Source organism: Leuciscus leuciscus (genome assembly GCF_965113295.1).
Source record: "Leuciscus leuciscus genome assembly, chromosome: 21".
Classification (NCBI taxonomy): domain Eukaryota; kingdom Metazoa; phylum Chordata; class Actinopteri; order Cypriniformes; family Leuciscidae; genus Leuciscus; species Leuciscus leuciscus.
Genome location: NC_138745.1, coordinates 19,593,115 through 19,616,187, shown reverse-complemented (window position 1 = coordinate 19,616,187; position 23,073 = coordinate 19,593,115). Strand labels below are relative to the sequence as shown.

At 38.9% G+C, this 23,073-nt stretch overlaps 2 protein-coding genes across 3 annotated transcripts in view; one reads left to right on the top strand and one right to left on the bottom strand.

The window, feature by feature from the left end:
* On the bottom strand, positions 1 to 17,602 carry lcmt1 (leucine carboxyl methyltransferase 1). Its single transcript, XM_082152861.1, has 11 exons — positions 17,211 to 17,602; positions 16,777 to 16,868; positions 16,574 to 16,695; positions 16,351 to 16,427; positions 5,806 to 5,867; positions 5,599 to 5,701; positions 3,132 to 3,252; positions 1,266 to 1,367; positions 705 to 796; positions 485 to 582; positions 1 to 392 (listed from the first exon to the last, which is right to left on the bottom strand). Exons 1-11 carry the CDS (start codon positions 17,294 to 17,296, stop codon positions 370 to 372), a joined length of 978 nt encoding a protein of 325 aa, XP_082008987.1. The 5' UTR covers positions 17,297 to 17,602; the 3' UTR covers positions 1 to 369.
* An 878-nt stretch (positions 17,603 to 18,480) lies between these two features.
* Positions 18,481 to 23,073, top strand: part of arhgap17a (Rho GTPase activating protein 17a) — a 30,830-nt gene continuing 26,237 nt past the window's right edge. Inside the window, exon 1 of one of the 2 annotated variants that reach the window (XM_082152720.1) lies at positions 18,481 to 19,059. In XM_082152720.1, the coding sequence (XP_082008846.1) occupies positions 19,007 to 19,059 (53 nt within the window). In that variant the 5' untranslated portion in view covers positions 18,481 to 19,006. The remainder of the gene's footprint in view (positions 19,060 to 23,073) is intronic. The other variant, XM_082152721.1, reaches the window with a different exon arrangement.

The following is a 23,073-nucleotide window of genomic DNA, read 5'->3' as shown; positions in this document are numbered from 1 at the left end:
TCACTTTATACACTCAATTGTCTTTATTCATCATCATCATCATCACTGTTCATGAATATTCATACTGAAGCCAACTAACAATATAAGTCATAAGTAAAATAAATATTATTTTTTTGTGATCTCATGAATGTTTCACAATAGTTTAATAATGGCTATGACCTGAATTTAATGGCACTTTAGTGAGACACAGTCACATGAGAGACAGGAGGAGACAAGTAAAACAGAAGAAAAGACACTTATGCCAGCAGTCTCCATTTTTATTGCCCTCAAAAATGGAAATAAAGATATAAATGACTTCCTTTTCCTGTCCTCTGACTCTTGGTCATGTTGTTTCAAAAGAAACTTTTACAACCAAGTCCCCATTGACGTTTAAAACCCAATTTGAGAGAGGCCTGAAAAGAGAAGTCCGCTATTAGTTACAAGTGACGTCAAACTGTCCATGAAACTCTAGAATGACGTTAATTGGGTAGACTGGAAGCCTCACCTAAACTGAGCTTATCTTTTACGGCCCAGCAGATGCAGTAGTGTTGTAGAAGCTGTTGGAGAAGTTCCCTTTCGTCTAAAAACTCCAGGCGTTCAATTCTGTGACAGTAAAACAAAAGAAAGCCATTGCAGAGATTCCGATCTCAATCTTTCCCAGCACAGGTTGTATAGTTATAAATACACACTTGATTACAACTGTACATTAGTGTTGGCTTGAGTACCTAGATACATCTTCCTGAGGAAGCATGCTGTAGACCGTCATCATGTCCAGTGCGTTGACACTTTCCCAGCCTGCCGACAAAAAGCGGTCTTTCTGTGGAAACGCACATTGTTGTTACTAAAACTAAAACCATTTCTCAAAATAAATGTTAGCTGAAAATAAAATATTTAAAAAGATTCAGCTAATTGTGAAGCTGAGCAGATATGCTGAGGTGTCGAAGGTCACCGTGGTGGTGGTAACCTTGAGAGACTTGCACTGATACAGCTTTTGTGAGACTGAAGTGTGGGTGGCTGCAGTACACAATGACCTGAGCTTAACTGCGCTGTTTTCCTGAGTCTTGATGACCCATTGTATGTTGAGCAGGAAAACAACTTTGAATTCCAAGCACTACCACCCAGTGTAATGTTTTGATTGTACATAGCAAGACACTATTTTACTGTATGGAGAAGAACAATCAACAATCATTCAATGTGACAGCTCCTGCTGTACCATTTCTTAGAAGGACATTATGAGTAAAGAGCTACAAAGTTAATGCCAGTCCTAAAATGTGAGAGCGTCATACTTGAGAGTCCAAAGACTGACACAGGTCCACCCCAGCCAGATTGCACTGCCGTCTCTGCAGATTTTCAATCATGATGTGCCCGAAGCGATCATTCATGTTCACCTTAAAAGATTTGGACAGTTAGCAAGAGCTCACAACTACTCTTTAGTTTATGTTTTTACATTTACATGGTTTTCTGTAGCTCAAACAGTAGAGAATGGCATGGCGCTAGCAATTACAAGGTCATAGGTTCGATTCCCAGGGAAAACAAGAACTGATAAAATGGAAAAGTATACCTTGAAAGCAATATAAATCACTTTGGATAAAAGCATCTGGATAAACAATGTCTTAAACTGTGCTCACATTTGCAGAAATAAAAAAAGCAATCTGTGATCACAGTATGAATTCAAACATTTCTCATCAAATTCTATAAGGTTTCTGTAGGTTTTATGAAGGTAAATTGAAGAGGTTTTTAAGACCAAGTAAAGAAACTTTAAGGAATGAATACAATACGTTAATATGTTCTCTAAATGTAAATGCATAGGGAGAAACACATGAGTTGTATCTGCAACAGATATCCATTACTTTTTCATTCATTTTACCAAAAAAGTATCTGGAATGCCTCTGTTTTCAAACATTAGTATATGGAAATAACTTTTACTGTACCTTCTGATCACTCAGCAAAAATGTAATGTTCTTTATCAGTATTTTTGTCTTGTTTTCCAATGCAAATCAAGATGCATTGACTGGAGATAAAAATGACATTTAAGAAGTCTTGTTTTCTGTGAAATTTATCAAAATAAAGGGAGTTTATGATTAAAACAAGAACAAATATTATTACTCAAATAAATGTATCTTGATTTAAAGATGTTTAGATGTTTAAATTGGAAAAAATGACAAAATTACAGAGGAAGATATTCATTTTATTTATTTTTTGCAATGCATGCAACATTTAATGCCTTAATGCTTTTTGAAATTAAGAATTTCTGCTGATTTAAGACCTTTTTAAAGGGATACTTTACCGTTTTTTCATATTAAACTATGTTATTCCCTTAACTAAGACGAGTTGATACATACCTCTCTCGTCTCAGTGCGTGCACTAAATCCCTCTGTCTTGCGGCGAAACTTTGTTAGCCCAGTTCATTTAATATGGGCCAAGCAGAGAAGCTACCAAACACCTCCACGTTTTCCCTATTTAAATACAGTTACTCGCGAAGTGTAACTCAACCTAGGACGGTGACACAAAACAAAACGTTGCGCTTTTCTAAGCGTGTAAAATGGATAACTATTTTGTATGGCAGAATACCATAGCAAGTGCTTGTAAGCACTTCGACTTGGCGCAGTAATATCTTCACTAGAGGGAGCGGGGGCCGGTGAGAGGATTTTTCACGAGTGAAGATATTACTGCGCCAAGTCGAAGTGCTTACAAGCACTTGCTATGGTATTCCGCCATACAAAATAGTTATCCATTTTACACGCTTAGAAAAGCGCAACGTTTTGTTTTGTGTCACCGTTCTAGGTCGAGTTACACTTCGCGAGTAACTGTATTTAAATAGGGAAAACGTGGAGGTGTTTGGTAGCTTCTCTGCTTGGCCCATATTAAATGAACTGGGCTAACAAAGTTTCGCCGCAAGACAGAGGGATTTAGTGCACGCACTGAGACGAGAGAGGTATGTATCAACTCGTCTTAGTTAAGGGAATAACATAGTTTAATATGAAAAAACGGTAAAGTATCCCTTTAAGGCCTTCATTTGTGAATTGAGACTTTTTAAAGACCGTTTTAAGCCCTGCAGACACCCTGTTCAACCAAGATCAACTGAACATTTTGAATTTTCAAAAATCTAAATGAGGATTGTTATAACGAGGCATCTTATGACATTAACTCACCTGTTCGTAATTAATGAACATGGCCGTAGGGAAGGTGTCTGCCACCCAGTGCACCAGTTTAGAGGACTGTTCAGGGGTCATGTACACCAGTACACATTCAGACAGAAAAAGAGTGGGCAACCTGGGTGGACAGAAGTAGGAATACTGTTATTAAGCATAATCCTTCAGCTCATATCAATGGTTGGGAAGAGTTTCTTTATAACACCCATCCTATGACTAAGCTTCCTCTAAATAGAGGCTGAATTTAACTGTGAACTATGGGTAACATTTTACAATTCGATAACATTAAAAAATTACCATAAACTAACAATGAACAGCAGTACTTTTACAACATTTATTAATCTAGGATAATGTTACTGTCTACATACATACTGAGGCATTTTACCATTTTAAGTTGTAAAGATGCATTAAATTGATCAAAAGCGATAGTAAAGATATTTATAGGGTGCTGCTCAAACAGAAGGCTGGATCCTAGTGATGCTGAATGTGTGTTCTTCCTAGTCCAGTCCATCGAAGGCTTGTAGGCTAGAGTTCTCCTCCGCAATAAACGCTAGAATGAGACGGTCTAGTCAGTGTGCAAGGCTTACACCTGCACGGTCACGGCATGAAAATACTATTAAAACTTACTTTTGGAAAAATACTTTGTATGAAAAAGCTTTGTATTAACTGACTTTCTAATAATGCAACGCAGTGAATGACAACCATCTTGCGGTCTCCCAGTGGCTTACATTATTGGCAGTTTAGTGTCGTTAAGTGAATAATTTACACCAAGACAAAAGATAACATGTATGCCTTTATCTCTGAAAACATTATTTTGAACTCAGGGCCAACTCGCTTTCCATCAGTTCTTTTTCCGTGAATTGGAATGTGTGCAAAGGATTGTGGGTGACTGAAGGATGCAAAGGATATACTTGATGCATCCTTCAAAATTAGCTGAATGAAGGGCGCAAAACAAAGGCTGCCTTCCAAGGTTCCTTCAAATGGAGTTGGCCTTCAGCGGCAGCCGAGATGTGCAGCCGTACTAGAACGCAGCCTTCTGTTTGAGAAGAACCCGTAATGTTACAAAAGATTAATATAAAGTAAAAGATGTTCTTTTGAACATTCTATTCATCAGTTTCCACAAAATTGTTCCACAGAACAGCTGTTTTCAATAAGCACCAAATCAACATATTAGAATGATTAGAAGGATCATGTGACACTGAAGACTGGAGTAATGATGCTGATAATTTAGCTTTGCAATCACTGGAATAAATACAATTTTAAAATGTGTTAAAACAGAAAACAGTTATTTTACAATATTGCTGTTTTTTTTAAACTGTATTTTTGATTAAATAAATGCAGACCTGGTGAGCATAAGAGACTTCTTTCAAAAACATAAAAAAAATCATACAGACCCCAAATTTTTTAATGGTAGTGTATAAAAAAAATCATACAGACCCCACATTTTTTAATGGTAGTGTATAAAAAAATTGTTAGTTGATTATATACCCAATGCATTAACAAATGTCAATAAACTGAATCTTATTTTTGAGTGTTACCAAATTATATTTCTGCAGTAGGAAAAAAAGTTAAAAATTTAATTTTTTATGAATTCAAGACAGGCTGCATTTGTTTCTATCGAGAACATCACAATTTAATCAGCTCATGCATTAAACAAGAAGTTTGTTCCTCGAAGCCGAATCATTAAGGTAATATCTAAAAGTACAAAGCAGGAAATCACGGTTTTGGAAGAGTGGTTCGCATGCTATGACAATAGATTTTCCAGACTTTTTTTTTTTTTCACTTAGCAAGTGAGACACTGATGGGATTTGCAGGCAAGTTGGTAAACGTCAAGACGCCACGTTAGGGTGGACTGAAAAGGAAGTTGCAAAAAAAACAAGCAAAAAAAACAAAACAACTCAAGGTAAGAGACCTTGGAAATGATGCCATTGATGTCATACACCTTCTAGAACGGTGGCTTCCTTCGGGTCTCATCAGATCGCATCAAAGAAAATGTGTACTTTTTGACGCATCTAAGGAAACTCTAAATGCTCCCAAGTGTACTATTGTCATCAGGGGCATCAACAGATGCACGAAAACAAAAAAACAGATGCGTGCAAATCCTATTGGGAGGCCAAACAGGATGGATCAACCCTATGTAGGATGCACAGAATTGTGAGGGTCACTTTCTAGTAAGTCAAATTATATCTCAAAATCCTATTGTTTTGATACACAACGTTCCACCAGCTGTTAATTTTAGTCTCAACATTATACAACTCTCGCATGTGACCGAGGCAAAGAATTAAACATGTGAACCTTTCAGACCGACAAAGATAAGAGAGGCTCGTCCTGATGTTATAACTGCCATTCCTATCTAATCTTGAAAGTTGATAAGACATCACAAATATGCAGTGTAATAGTAACACTGATTTTTTTTTTTTGATTTTTTTTTTTAACTCAGCCAAGGTTGTGATATTACAGTACGTACTCTGGATTTATCTGGAACTTTTTTAGTTTGTCTTCTAAAGTTGGGAGGTCTCTTAGATCAGCACTGATAATACAATATCTGTCCGAGTCCAGGCTATGACCATCTGTCAAAAAGACAAAGTTGAACAGATGAGAGGTTACAGTGGAAAAGATCACCACACAATAGTAAAGTAAAATTCTCTGTGACATCATAATTCGATTTTAATACCTAGAAGGAGTGAATCAGTGGAGTGCGTCTCAATCAAAGGTTTTGATAGTGGAGGTTTTGTCCTGTAATAAATAGATAGATAGATAGATAGATAGATAGATAGAGAGATAGATAGATAGATAGATAGATAGATAGATAGATAGATAGATAGATAGATAGATAGATAGATAGATAGATAGATAGATAGATAGATAGATAGACTTCAGTTAATCATTTACTTGAAAACAGGACTTTTATCTCAGTGATCATTATCAGTTTTCAGATTTCTATCATCAAAGTCATTCATATCATCAAACAACTTGCAGAAAGTCCACATGAAAAATACAAGTTTGAACTCTGAAAACTGTTCTGCACATATTCACACGAAGTATTAACAAATATGTATGAAGTTTAATCAGATAGCAGGAAACTGGCATAACAGAGTGTCAAACACTGACACAAACAACAACCAATAAACAACAGAACTGAGGGAGGAACTTAAATACACGGTGATGATTGACTAAGGACGAACAGCTGTGATAAATGGTGTTAGTGTCCATGGTGATAGATTGTGGCGGGAAAATCAACAAAGGCAGGCATGAACTGAAGATAATGATGACAATATATAGGCCTTTAGCATCTCTCTCTGTTATATTATAGAGTAGTCTCAAAAATATACAAATATTACTCAAACAATTTGGACACTTTTTGTTTAAACTTGAGGGGAACAGACTTTATACCACACCAGTTAGTTACAGGCAACTGCAAAAAAATGTTGAGAGAAAAGGTCTAGTATCATTTGTTTGCAGATGACACTTTGGTATTCTGTTATCTAATGCACTGAGGGTCGGGATTGTGTTGTATTACGTAATTCCCTCTGTACACAGCTTGTGTATTTATGTACTATATGACACTAACACTCTTATCCCAAGGCACTTTACACAGACATAAAAATCTTCCTCTTCTTTGCATTTCACCTCTGGTCTAGCTTGTTTCCTAGTTTAGTTTTCTAATAAACCTGGCATTGTACACTATGAATTTTGTTTGTACTTATGTTTCTCTATTGCAGTGATTCCCAAACTCTTTCTGCTGGCACCCCCTTTTGTAGAGGAAAATATTTTCAAGCCCCACCCACCTACATGCACCCACATAAAGATTCTCAGAAGCAAATATTTTGAGGGCCACAACACACTGTGTTGTTCTGGTGAATCTGAGGGCGAGATATGCATCGTCATATTTTCTATTTTCTGCGCTTTAAAGTCCAACTGAAATAAAAATTGACCCTATTTACTTTGTTAGCGCATATTACTAGTCTTGTGGTGAACAATTAATCCGTGCAAGTTAAAACACAGAAAAAAATTGTTTGCCGTCGTAATCGTCGTAACTTTTTCAAAGTCTGAAAAGTTACTTCCGGTCTGGAATGGCGTCCCTTCTCTACCGGTCTGGAATGGCGGTCTGGAATGGCGTCCCTTCCCAAACCTTGACGTAGGTTTGAGGACTTGGGTTGGGAAACGCTTAACCACTCCCCTCAAATCGTTAGTCTGTAATGAGCGAGAGATGGAGAGGAGGAGCGCTAGAGTAAAAAAAAATTTGTCACGTCGCATCCAGTGTAGACAGCAGCATCACTGGTTACAATGGTTTCTATGTGCTTTTGTTGCACCACTCGTGTCTGGTGTAGACACATTGTTTTGGTAGTTGTGACGTTTGAAGTAAGGCAAGGCAAGTTTATTTATAAAGCACATTTTATACACTATGGCAATTCAAAGTGCTTTAAATAGAGAGGAATACAAATAATCACAAAATAAAAGCAAGGAAAATTCAAACAGTTATTCAAAAGCTTTTCTTAGAAAGGAATTATGTACTATACATACATAATTGTATATTGCTCTTGCTTATTGCTCCGCGCTTTGCTCTATCGCTTTTATATTTTATCTTCACCTTTTATCACCTAATTTTAACTTCGGCAAATCAGCAAATCAAACGACAAAGCTTGGATTACTATAAAAAAGCAGAATTCTTTTATCCGACCAGCCTCCCACATAAAGCCATCAGCTTACATTCCGGGGAAAGGAAAACACAACTGCCTACATTCAAAAGGATAAGAGAGAAAATGCCTCTTCTGGTTCAAGAATCTACTTGCTGCACAAACTGCCACAGACTTCCACAAAGGATTGCAGTTCTTGAAACAAAGTTACTTGCGGGACCACCAAACCGGAACACACAACAGAGCTTCATCATGGACGCCCTCAGCATACAGCCGGTGAGTCCCATGAATCTCGTGCTCCTCGACAGGCCATACTGAGTGTAGAGAAACAAGCCGTAACTGATCAACATACAAATCGATGGCACAAACAGGGAGCGAGACCCAAAGGCACTCGAGAAATCAGATTGTCACGAGCATCAAATATTTCCACAGTAGCATCCTCTACCCCAGATACTGCTCTGACAAGGATTGCAAACACTGGTTTCCTACCACCGCCTATACATCTTGAGAACAGATTTGAAGTATTAATGAATGTAGATGTGGAATCCCCAAACGTGATGAATGTGATCAAACAAAGATCGAATCAGCCAGTAGCTAACACTGATTCTAACTGGCGCTCAAGGTCGAGCAGACAGCGGCACTCAGCTCAGAGCGCAGCCGAGCACAGGACTCTGATAGTGGGGGACTCCATAATCAGAAATATTAGCAGCAGGGATACAACTACATGCTGCCTTCCACAAGCAACAACTTCTGATGTAAACAGGGAACTTCAAAACATTCTGTTGAAACATAAGATTGCAAATCGACTTATTCATGTGGGGAAGAATGATATTCATAATGAGCAGTCAGAACTCCTTAAGAAGGATTTCAATTAACTTTTTGAAACAATTAAAAAACTAAAAGTTCAGACATTCATCAGTGGACCACTCCCAGCAAAAGGAACAAACAGGTTTTCACGGTTGCTTGGGCTTAATACATGGCTGCAAAAAACCTGCAATGTAAAAGGAGTGAACTTCATAGACAACTTCAATCTTTTCTGGAGTCAGAGACAACTGTTTCAACAGGATGGCCATCACCCAAACAAACTTGGCTCAAGAGTGCTAATGCTAAACGACAATATCTACTTCTCCCTCCATCATCCTTCTGCAGTGTGAGCCAATCCACTCAATCTGAACGGCACACACACACCTTGACACAGTATGAATGACCACAGGACTTCACTTCAGCATCTGAATGGACATGCGGTTGACATATCACACAAGGACAATGATAACACCATGCAGCCACAACAGCCTCTGCTCACGGACACAATCTCAGCTGAGCCCTGCCCACAGAGCTCACCACAGACAGACTGTGACATATTAGAACTGCTCCAAGATTCTGCACCCAAGGACGACTTCCTGAAAAATAGCCAAGAAAACCAGGACAACATATCACAGCCTCCGATAACACCAGAGCAACAGCCCTCTCACCAGACACATTATCCTCTCCAGCATCTCCACTTCTGTGCTTCTCAGAGAAAATGGAAGAACTGGTGTATGCTGGAACCAAACTCTTTTGCTGCGAGCCCTCAGATATCAACCAAAAAACGTCAGGCCCTGCAAACACCAAAGCCTGCGGGCCCAGCTCGCCCTCCCCCTCCTCCTGTGAGAGCTCTTCGGCCTCTGCCACAACGCCAGGGCCCACACCCTCCCCCATCTGCTCGAGGTGAACCAAAAACAACTGATACCAGCTCTCAGTGATATGTGTCGGGTCAGCTGCAGTGCAACAATCCTCAATGAAACATCCCCTCCTAACTTTACTTTTATAAGTGTCTACAGAGCAGGTATAAGAGGTGGGGGTGTATCTGCTCTTTTTAAAGATGTCTATCAATGTAAGCAAATATCATTTGAGAAATTACCCATCTTTCGAATATCTGGGTATTGTGTTAAAAGGTGCTCCACGCATTTTACTTATTATTTACAGGCCTCCAAAATACTCTCCAGCCTTTGCTGAGGACTTTACAGAACTGTTATCAACAATTACCTCAGAGTTTGACTGTTTTGCCATTGCTGGAGATTTTAACATTCACATAGATAATGCAGAAAACAATATGGCAAAAGAAATCAAAACTGTTTTAAAAACTTTTGATCTGACTCAGCATGTACATGAACCCACACACAATCGTGGACAAACTCTAGATTGACTTATTAGTAAGGGTCTAAACATTTCATCGATTTGTTATTAAGGATGTAGCACTGTCTGATCATTTCTGTATTTTCTTTGATATATTGATCTCTCCTGCCATTGAAGCTAGATCTGTGTCTGTCAAGAAGAGATGCTTAAATGAGAACACTAGTGTACTATTTATGAAGGCTATATCCTTAACACCAAGCATATCTGCAGACTCTGTTGATTTTCTCCTTGATTCTTTTAACTCAAAAGTTAGAAGTGTAATTGATGATATTGCTCCTGTGAAAGTCAGGAAGAAGAGTGGCAGACTAAAAGCACCTTGGAGAAACTCAACAGCAGTGCAAAATATGAAAAGACAATGCAGAAAAGCAGAGCGCATGTGGCGGAAGACAAAACTTATAGTCCATTATAACATCTACAAAGACAGCCTTCATGCTTTCAATATGGAACTAGGCAAAGCTAGATAGACCTTCTTCTCAAATGTTATAAACACCAACTTAAACAACACACACACTCTTTTTGCTACAGTAGAGAGACTGACAACCCCCCCCCCCCCCACCCCCAAATATTAAATTAATTTGCTATATTTCAGATCAATATATTTGTTTTCCTTAATTTTAATTAACACTAACTTTATTCTCATCTGAATTATAAATAATTTATTTCTGTATAACTACGATTAAAAACACATTTGATTTTCTTTTTTAATCAATCTAGAACTTGTAACTTCAAGATAAACAGATTAGTCCTCTGTTTGAGGACAAGAAATGAAAACCAATGCAATATTATGACTGTCCAAAAGATGGCACCGAAAGACTGTTTTTAAATGGGGTTGGATAAATATTTTTTGCTTTTAAACAGTGTGTGTGTGATTTCGGTTGGGTGACAGTTGTAGGTTACAGTTTGACAAGAGTTTACAGTTTGACAAAAGCACAAAATTTTGTTTTATTGCGAGTGTACACACTCACTACACACAGTTTACACATAAGTAAACACTTTGCAGTTTGAATGATGTCCTGAATGAACAAAATGACGGAGTATGTTTTTATGTTTCCACTGTTCGATCGTGGTCGGGCTTTCTGGGATAGTCCTAAAATGGTTCAGGTCATACTTAGATGGGAGAGGTTATTATAGGAGTATAGGAGACCATAAGTCTGAGTGGACATCCATGATATGCAGAGTCCCTCAAGGCTCAATTCTTGCGCCACTCCTGTTCAACCTGTATATGCTCCCAATGAGCCAAATAATGAGAAAGAACCAAATTGCTTACCACAGCTATGCAGACAACACACAGATCTACTTAGCCCTATCACCTAACGACTACAGCCCCATTGACTCCCTGTGCCAATGCATTGATGAAGTCAACAGTTGGATGTGCCAAAACTTTCTTCAGCTAAACAAAGACAAAACTGAAGTCATTGCGTTTGGAAACAAAGATGAAGTTCTCAAAGGTGAACGCATAACTTGACGCTAGGGGTCTAACAACTATTGTAACTATTGGATTATTGTAATGGACTCATCACTGGCCTTCCCAAAAAGATCATAAGACAGTCGCAGCTCATAGAGAACGCTGCCGCCAGGATTCTGAGCAGAACCAGAAAATATGAACATATCACACCAGTCCTCAGGTCTGTACACTGGCTCCCAGTTACATTTAGGACTGATTTTAAAGTATTATTACTGGTATATAAATCATTCAATGGCCTAGGACAGGGTTCCTCAAACTCGGTCCTGGAGGGCCGCTGTCCTGCAGAGTTTAGCTCCAACACTGATCAAACACACCTGAGCAAGCTAATCAGTGTCTTCAGGATCACTAGAAACTCACAGCTAGGTGTGTTTGATCAGGGTTGGAGCTAAACTGTGCAGGACAGTGGCCCTCCAGGACCGAGTTTGAGGAACCCTGGCCTGGCTAGGACCTCAATACATTGCAGATATGCTCACTGAATATAAACCCAACAGATCACTCAGATCACTAGGATCACATCAACTAAAAGTAGATTCATCGTCTGCTTTACACCATGTCCTAACCACACATGATGCGTTATTATTCCTGCAAGACGTGACTACGAAATACGACAAAATCAATCAAAGATCACAGCCAATCAGAAGAGCATGTGGGCGGGCTCTAGCGGCAAGCACACTGCACTCGAAAGACATGGACAAATACATAAATTCTTAAAGGTATAGCGGAGGATCTTTCCAAATTTTAGATAAGACCCGCCCTCTCCACTTTTTGAAAAGTTTGATTGATTCACCAGAATGATTGACAATTAGGAGGACCAATAGTTTAGACTACCCACCAGGAAGTAAAACATCCTCCGCTATACCTTTAAATATTACACCATTTTAACGTTATTAAAATACATACCGAGTTACTGAAACATTCCTTGTCATAGAATACACTTGTTAAGTTCAAAAAGTCTTTTAAAATCTGTTGACTATCTTTGACTTAAGATAGTTAGCTTGGCAGTTTAGGTTCAAATTAGCCACAAATTCAGATTAGATCAGGTTCAGATTATGTCTTGGGTTGACTCGTCACTGACATGCTTTTCGATCTTTTTGTCCTTTCACTCGGAACTCTCTTTTTTCAGAAGACACTTATGTGATTCGACACTCCTCTCATCGTGATTCTTTTAGGATGAGTGCTTTTTTATTCTCTTGTACACGCGATCAGCTTTCAGTGCAAACTTTCTTTTCTTCCTTGCTTCATCGGCTGTTTTCGATGGTCTTCGTAGCTTTTCCTCTGACGCAACAGATTCGCCGCTCGAAACACCTCTCTCCTCCAGTCACCCCGAATAAGTCTCCAAGTTCACTTAAATTGCACCTAAATCGTTTCTGACGTTACACTAGCGGCATTGTCTTCACTGGAGGGAAAGCATATTTTCTCTTCCTGGGCCAGTGGCTCGACAATGCATCCCCAGCCAAGGGAGCGTTTGTCAGAGACAATAACAGAGGGCAGTAGTGGGCATTCTCCTCTGTGGAAAAGAGGTCGACTTCCGCTTTGTCAAAGACACTCCATATCAAGCGCAACGTCTGTTGGTGCAGCTTCAACTTCCTGTGAACAACGCCCTCTCTGGACAGCATGTCCGCCCCGCAGTTCAGCCTGCCTGGCACATGAACTGCCCGTATCAAGAGGAATCGCTGGTCCGCCCATAAGAGGAAGCGCTCTGTCAGCCTCTGAGGGGACGCCGACGCACAACTCCCTGGCGATTGATGTACGCCACCACCGCCGTATTGTCCGTTCGAATGAGAACATGACTGTCTCTCGCGAATGGCAGAAATTCCCGCAGAGCCAGATGAACAGCCCTCAATTCCAGGCAGTTTATATGCCATCGCTTCTGGGCGCTCATCCAAGTGCCAAACGTCGGCCTGCCAGGGCTGTCCAGCTGATTAACGATGTATGCGTAGTGACCACCTTCCATCTGACCACTCTGTGCCCATGCTGATCCCCTGCGTTACCACAACGTACATTCTCCCCACTTTCCACACTCTCCACAGAACGCGATCTTTCAGCCAAAGTTGCAGTGGCCTCATGTAAAACAAAGTCAAGTGGCAAACTGAGGCTGCAGCTGCCATTAGCCCTAGCAGTCTCTGAAATTACTTCAGAGGAACCATCAAGATAATTTACAATGTGCATCCCACTGAGTCTCAAGGGGGAAAGCACTGCATTCACACACTTTGTGAATGTGCGTGGAGCCAGAGCCAGCCCAAATGGCAGGACTTTGAACTGGTATGCGTCTCCTTTGAACATGAATCTCAGATAGCGCCTGTGATGAGGGGCTATCTGGATGTGAAAGTAAGCGTCCTTCAGTTCCACCGCTATAAACCAGTGGAGGATCTGCTTTACAGTGGTCATCTTCAACGGGCGCTTGGCTAGGGCTCGATTCCGCGACCTTAAAGGGATACTTCAGGATTTAGCATTAAGCTTTGTATTAGTAGAAAACCTGTAGTATTTTCGAATTACCGTGCTTTCTACACTCATTTCTCCCTGAGATGAGAGATTTATATATTTTTTGTCTGGAAAAAATCCTCCGATGACGCAAAAATCGTCATTTTGCGTCATCGGAGGATTTTTTGGCCAGGGGCTAAAGACTACAGCCAGTAGGAGGGGCTGTCCCGCATGTTTTCAGCCCGCCCATAGAGGGTGGGATCTCACTCACAGAATGTACACAGTATCAGCCGTCTTTCTTTGGAAGCTAAGCTAGCAGGCTCTTGTTCTATGGAGAAAACTGAGTAGTAGGAGAAAGCTGAGTATTAGGGGTTACCATCCTCTTTTTTCCCGGACATGTCCGGCCGTCGATTCAGCTTTTGCTTTCTGCAGTCGCCATTCATTGTTTACATGCACACCTTTTGTTTCAATCTAACTGAATTCATTCCGATTGGTGAATCTGAATGTAGCGTTTACGTGAATGCTAAACAAGTGATCGGTCGATGTGCGTTTTAACATTGCTAAGAAAATTCCCGCTCCTCCGTGAGAGATACGAGATCGGCGCATCTCAGTAATGACGCCACCGGCCTTGCGCCGTTCTCCCGCGGCCCTCAGTCTCGTCCTGCTCGCCACAGTAAACATAATGAATGGCGACTGTAGAACGCAAAAGCCGAATCCCGGACATTTTGGGCGATCTCAAAATACCGGGCAAACTCATCACGGAGTCTCACTAGTAGCCTAGCCGCCTTGTTTTCAACTGCACTCTCAACAGGCGTGGCCTCCTAGTTCAGCGAAGCAAGTGCATTCTGGGAGTTGTTGTCTTTCATCCACATAAGCCAAAAATACATTTTCTGGCTTTTCTCAGTCTAGAAAGCTCCAAATTCAAAAATAATTTCATATTTCTTCTACATAAATGACCTATTTTAAATACACATTCATCTTTCCAGAGGTGAAGTATCCCTTTAAGTCCAAAATCGGACGCAAGTCGCCATCCTTTTTCGGAAGTGGCTGTACAGACCACACTGACATTGCTCCGAAGATACCACTTCTACTGCCTGCTTGGTCAGGAGAGTCTGGATCTCTGCACAAAGCATAGGAGCATCCTACTTTGATACCTCTGACTCAATCACATCGCTGAAGCAGGGCAGTCTGCGTGCAAACCTAAGTGAATAGCCATCTTTATAATATTGATAACCCAGTCTGACACTGCTGGCAGCTCTGGCCACGTGCTCAAGCAGTCTGACAGGGGTTGCAGCGGCCTCTGCTGTGGCGAGGGCTGTAAACTGGCCGCAGGCAGACGTCTCTGACGTCTATCCCACGGCCCGGGGGACAGGGAAGCTCTCGACTGCTACACTGGATTGCATTGAGCTCGCACTCTGCAAAACACCGCCCGAGGTGATCTACTGAAGGGGCGCGGCTATTGCAGTAGCAATAGTGTGATTCAATCAGTCTTCAGTATTTTTGGTGAAGGAGTTTCCTTAAGTGTCTCGAAAGGGAATAGCATAAGCATACAAACATTTTTAATATGAGCAGAACATTTCAGAGAGCACAAAAAACTAATATAAACAAGGAAACAACATTTTGTGTGTGATTTGTATTCATTTTTCAGTTTTGAGCAAAATAATTTTAAGTGTTTAATGTTTAGATTCATGCTTGTTATTTTTAAATTGCATTTTAAATTTTTTGATTTGCGCTTATTATTTCACTTATTATATCCGTGACCACGCTGTTTGCTATTCTGATAATTTTGCATTTGTTTTTCAATTTTATGCAATATATTTTTACAAAATAAGGTCTGTGGTAAACATAGCTTGACAATATTTTGTTTTACAAAGTAAATTACACACACCCATACCGAAAAAGCGAATTTTGTTTATTTTTGAAAATTTATGTTTTTAATGAGTAACTAGATAAGAACGATTGGGGTGTGAGTGTGTGCAGTTGAACAAAACATCAAAATATTGTCAAGTTATATTAACCACAGACCCTATTTTACTCATAAAATTGAAAAAAAGCCATTGATGCCATAACTGCACCAGTCTATTGTAAGTCACTTTGGATAAGAGTTGGCTAAATGTGTAAGTTGCACAGCTGTACGTACAGCAGTCTCCACTGACCACTGAAAAACATCAAATCACCCATGACAAAACATCCTCCGCACATGAATAGTAATTCATATGCATAACAGCAATTGAACAGTATTAATTCAGGTGGGATACTTTAAAATAATAAAGAGCACCAAAGGACCGATACATTTAATACAAAAATGATGATGGATAAACATCAAACCATTGCTTTGGAGGGTGGACATACAGTAGCTAGACAGAGGGTCCCTAAACTACACATTAGAGACACTGTCTCCCTCTAGAGGAATATGACTAAAAGAACATGCTATGCTTACAAAATCATTCATGCTAATGTCAATAAGCAAATTATTGAAAATAAAAACAATAATTATATTATAAAAGTAACAACACCTTACTTGATGTGGTGTATTTTTCTAGCAACAATTGTTGGGAAGTCAACTTCAAAGAACTTTTTCGGCATAATGTTTTCATCCTAAGAATTAAGAATACACATTAAAAATATATACTTTTCTTTGATTGCTTATCAAGAATGATTTATTTCATGAGTCTGTGGAATGAGTCTATTATTATTGGATCTCAAAATAGTTAAATGTGAAATTAATAATAAAAAACAACAACCTTTAATCTCCAAAAAGTGGTATCCAGTCCTGCCCCAAGATTCACCACCTGGCAGTCACATTGCGTCTTCTCAAGAAAAGCATCAAGAAGGAGATTCACCCCTTTGACACGACCATAATAACCTACACCACAATAATAAGCAAATTAGATTAAACGCAGCTGCAAATATTGACCAGCAGGTGGAGATATTTAAACAATCTTACCTCTGTTGATCTCAGGTGCTTTACGTTCACCTACTTGCCTCACAAAATACTGAGCGTAGAGGTCAGTCCAGTAACCTTTACTGGTAGCAAACCTATAAAACAGAATAAAAACTTTACGGTTATATTCAATAAATAAAAATGTTATTAATACACATAAATAGCATTCGACATGTATAACTACAGCACTGTTGCTGACCTATATGTAAATAATGAAAGAATTTGAAGTAATACATACATTATTATATCAAATCAATCATGTCTGCAACATTGTGCTCAACCACGACTGTAGTACAATATGTTGCCTATTTGGTGATACTATGACGCTCATTAACAATGTGCTAGAATATCATGAGGGAAGCACAGCATTTAGAAACACACTAAAATTATGTTTAATAATTTTATTTCGGATCACTGTGCCGTACAAGCCGTGCTACCTTTTGCATATCGATGCGTCGTCACAGGTTGCTCTGACCGCTTCATCAGCAGTGTCAGAATATGTATATGGCTGTTTGGATGCCATGAACACTTGCAGATTTGAAGCAACGTGAGAATTATTGCAAAACACTGCGTTTAATACACATGCTGTATTCGTATGAACGCAAAGGCTAACGTTAAATGTTAGCTAAACTGACCGGGTTTCGAAAACCGCAACAGCCAAAGATTCAATATTTAATTGACAAGATTATCAACAGATTCTTTAAATATTTTTCAAACACATTTATTTGAAACAAGCATATTGGTTTTTACAGCGACATAACATAAACAGAACTGCACCAAGCGCTTCGGTTGACTATCACATGTTTACATCTATTTCCGCTGACGAAACGTTCCCATAATACATCTCGAGGTGGCGAGGAGAGCTTACTGCGCATGACAGTCATTTTAATTCACATTTATGTGTAACATTTACATTGGTTGGTCTTCAGATGTTTGCGCCGATGCAAATCGCACGAATAATCATTTTATAAATGTTTTTTTTTATTATATATATTATTGCTCACAATAACACCCCTGCATCACTCAAGTCAATGATAACGGGAAATGTCCCGTTACAAATGTATAGATATTAGACGTCAAGGATTATAAAAAATTCTATCACTTTAAATCTGTAATTTAGAAGCCTGTGAAATATAATTAGAGGATGAGACCGCATTATTAGAAAATGACTGTTGTGGATTGGATTGGATCAGGTGTCAAGCCTCACTATGAGTCAACGTTGTGAATAGAGAGAGAGAGAGAGAGAGAGAGAGAGAGAGAGAGAGAGAGAGAGAGAGAGAGAGAGAGAGAGAGAGAGAGAGAGAGAGAGAGAGAGAGAGAGAAAAAATGATTAGCATGATTTTCTGCTTTTACAATATTGCCAAAGCATATAACTTAAAATATTAAAATAGATGCAACTAATATATATATATATATATATATATATATATATATATATATATATATATATATATGTGTGTGTGTGTGTGTGTGTGTGTGTGTGTGTGTGTGTGTGTGTGTGTGTGTGTGTAATATATGTATAAATATATTAACACTAAAAACAGAAAAGGAGGACAGTTTTGGTTGAACAGTAAGAGATTCGCTATGATGTAAATTCCTACAGTCCATTCAGGGAGGGAGTGTATGGTCATCATCATCACAGTTGGTAATATGAGTGGACACTGAACTCTGCGTTGTCTTTCATGCTGCGTCTCAAACAGAGACGCTTTTTGGGCATAACAGACAGCTTAATGTTTATATAGTCAACGCAGCAGGATTCAGGACAGCCCCTGTGACCACATTAATGGCATCATGATCAGCCTGGAGCTGCGCTGATCTGACCTGTGAAACACACACACACACACACACACACACACACACACACACGCAGTACCCGACACGGATGGAGTGATCAGCCCGCAGCCGTGCACTTCCACTCTCTCCCGTAGTTGTCACGGGCTGGCATATACGTGGAAACACCACTCACTCCCGCTTGTGAGAGAGCAGTTGCAACACGGAGTGACATGAAACGAGCACCGCTACTCACCGGAGCTAACTTTTTTCCACACTACTGTTTTTTTCTCTCCCGTTCGGCTAGTTTTCTAGCTGCTTGAGCTAACCGAACACCGGGCTGTTTTAATGTAATTATCCACACGACTTCGCCATCGTGCTCAAGGATCTTTCGGCTCATGAGGCATCGACGAACACACTCTCCACGTCTTAAAAACTGGGTTTTGAGGCCGACGCCACTAAAATGAAGAAACAATTTAATCGGATGAAACAGCTCGCCAATCAAACAGTTGGCAGGCGAGTACAAATTTTTATTTTATTAAGTTTTTATCTGGTTTTGCCATCTCATGGATGGGCACGGACAGCTCTGTCATGGTTTGATATGTTGTTGTTATGTTATGTTGTCAAGGCGGTAACGTTAGCCGAATTGCCTAAAAAACATATTTTCGATTTTCCACATAGTATAACAGCAATTAGCTAAACAGTAAACTTTCTTCGTTTGTTGACATTATATACTTCGATCACGCAGTTGTTTGACCAGACTCAACTTTTCAGATGTGTTAACGTTACTTTTGATAAGAATAGGCTATTAACTGTTTATAGGATTCGTTGCGGCCTCGTTAGTGTTTATTTAATACTAAATCTTAATGGGACAATGATGTTAGATAAAGTATCTGATAAACTACTGAAGATTAGATATGTCTGATTCGTGAACGAATCATTCTTTTGACTCGGATCTTTCCAATGAATTGGTCGTATTTGTTCAAAACGGTCTGAACAATTCGTTCACGAATCGACTGAACGATTCACTCATGAATAGCGGTTCTTAGTTCTAGAACTCCTTCAATACAAATAATGTTGTTGGGTTCTAAAAGACTTGAGCTGAGTCATGGCTGCAACAAACAGAACTATTTTAAATTATAATATTTTTTGATCAAATAAATTCAGCCTTTGTGAGCATAAGAGACTTATTTAAAACATTAAAATATCTGATCGACCCCAAACCTTTGAATGGTATTGTAACGCAATTTTTCTGACTACAGGACAGGTTAAAATAGTTTTTATTTTATTTTACTTTTGTTTATCATTAACAATTTATGTATAAGCTACACAGAGCCATTTGCGAAATAACACAAAAACATTAAAGCCAGTCATTTACGATGGCCTTGTAAATACAAATATCTTCCTGAATTTTTATGCTGTTAGATAAAGTATCTGATAAGCTACTGTAGATGTGTCTGATTCGTGAAGGAATCATTCTATTGAGTCGGATCTTTGCAATGAATTCACTTATGAATCAGTCAGAGCGGTTCTTTGTTTTCTCATTCACTACAAATTATCTTTAGGTTTTAAAATAACCTTTTTATGAGCTGACTTATGATACAACACACACACACAAATGTAATAAACACAACTATTATCAAAACGTAATACAAATAATGTAATAAATAGCAATATGTGACTACATATTTCTTTATTGGAACATGTAGCCTACTGTTGTATACCACACAGGGGATATCATGACGTGTTATAATTGTTGAATCATTTCTTGAACCGGTTTTAAGGACCGATCCATGACAAATAAGTACGACTTCCATTAATACCAGAAAAGTTGCTTGTTCATAGGTAAATTGAGAACACTTCAGCTCTTTTGGAAAAAACAGTTCTTGGAGGTTATGTGTGCCTATTGTATTTTCAAATTTGTGTTTGTCATCTAGCAGAGTGCCTTGAGCTCATATCATACTTTGTATCCTACATTGAAATGATATGTGCATGGTCATCACTTCTGACTCCTCTGACTGTTGATAAAGCCTCAAACTGCATTCTTCATTCTGCTCAGGCTGCTTGAGGGTAAATGGGCCTGATTCTCAGCATGCAGGGCAGATGATGATCACAGGTCTCTCAGGGAGGTGTTACACCCCCCCCCCCCCCCCCCAAAGCCAAACAGTAGTTTGTTTACTTCAAGCAATTAAAGTCACCACGAAATGAAAATGGACAATTCTTATTTTTTATGGAAAATTGCAGTGTTTATTATCAATTATTTATCTGTGCACTTCATTATTATTATTTTAATTCATGTGTCCTTGTAATCTTTAAACAAAATGACTTCCCCTCCCTCTTGCAGTAACATCTCTGATGCGTTTACTGGTGTGAGATCGGGACAACCTGTCACTCACATGAGATCACGATTCACGATAATGATCCAATCAATTCCCGATGGACAAAATCAATCCCACCCTACATTTCTTCTTGTTCAAGAGGCTGTTTCACTCTGATATATGTCACAATAAGGAAGAAAAGATTATCACAACTGTTGGTAGATATCATGTAACATTCCTATTTGAGAATTCCTGTCAGTAACCTCGCTCGATTAGATAGTTTTAGAGATAACAACACATCTTTTTACATATCATAGCACATTTACAGGGAGGAATGCACCTACCTAGCTATGCTCATTTAACTGGTGGTTAACCTGACCTTTGGCATCCATGTCCTCAGCCTCATTCCCTTTAAATGTGTGCAATTCGATCAGCCACCAGAGACTTTGCTAGCCTGATGACAATAGAGCCGTATGAGGAGAGAAATGTCAGTAGCTAACAGTTTACTGGTGTTCACACACACTAAGCCCAACTGGGGGCGAGGCCTTTCCATTTCAGGGGTGATTTATAATTGTTGCAGTTTGGAATACCTGGCAGGAACTTTACAGCCATCTCAGTCACCTCAGAAAATTACTATCTTCTATAAAGAAGGCAGTTCGTCCACCGCCACAAAACAGCCCAGTGTGTTTTCATAAAATCTGAGGTGTGAAATTATACTTTTAAATCTACATACTAGTAAGGAACTTAAAAAGCATAATTTGGTTTTAAATTCAACCCAATTCAGATATGAAGCATCAGGCAAAGCCAATTACATCAGTAATATTCACAACTATGGATGTCTGTGACTGGGCCTGAAATATAACTTTTCATATGCCCATGAGCTAAATGAGCTGTTGTGTTAGGTATGGCATTTGACCTTACATAGAAGTATGACGCTCTGTAGTGTTCAGTCTGTTGGCAGATCATAAACACTTCAGCAGTATTATTTTATAAGATGAGGTATAGTCCACTTGACCTGTAATCGTCCCTTTTTTATTTTGGAAAAGAACAGCAAGGGTAGACAGACACATACTACCATTCTTTTTTTTTTTCTCTCTTTTTTAAAAGATATTAATACTTTTATTCAGCAACGATACATTTAATTGATCAAAAAGTGACTGTAAAGACATTTATAATATTATAAAATATTTCTACTTCAAATACATGCTGATTTTTTTGAACGTTCAATGAATTAAAATCGGAAGAAAAGAGTGGGGACTCAAGAGTCGGAGATGATCTTACTTAAGCCTCCTTTCCACTATCTCCGACAAATGACAAGCGTCAGACCGGAAGCCATTCATTACCAATGCAGAGTAGTACAGGAGCGGCATGAGATTCCGATCATATATACAGAGATTTTGGATCAGATTTTTGGATCAGATTTTAACTTCAGATACATTGAAATATTTGAACTTCTGTGGCTAGATCATATGTGGCCACCTGGTCAGATGTGATGATGTATTCTAACCAAAACTTGGAATGCGGGGTGAGAATTACCAGAATTTTTCCAATAAAACTTTGTTACTACTATTAATACTATAATTAATTATTAAATCGTTATTTGCGTTGATTAGCCCTAGAAAACGTATGATTTTCTTTCAGCTATATTGAGGGTTATTTGTTTTATAAGTGGATATATTCATAAATGTATTATTCATTTATTTCATCATGGTGAATAAGCGGAGGGTAACGGTTGCTTCAGGAGGAGTTTGAAAGTTCTGTGCGCTAAGGGGACAAAATGCGACAATCGTATGCTTTGGATGCATACATTTTTTTTTTGGACTTGGTCGACTACAACGTATGCGACACTCCGACCGGATGTGATGTATTCCCAGTTTATATTCCAATCAAATTCGAAATCCAACCAGTTCGCCCGAGGTGAAATGTATTACTTTTTTGTTTAACTTTTAGAAACATTTGATACTTTTAAAAATGCACAGTTATTGATAAGTAATAAATTATAAATTTAATACTTTTATTCACACATAATTGTTTTAATGTTGTCTCCATATTCCCTCCGAATTTATTGGCGGCCATTTGTCCTATAAATGCACAGCTGTTTATTGTTTGCATTCATTTATTCATTCCTCCATGGTGAATGTTTGGAGGATAAAGGCTCTTGCTGTTCCACTCCTTTACTGGAGGAGCAAAAAGAAAAAGCGGTCAGAAATGT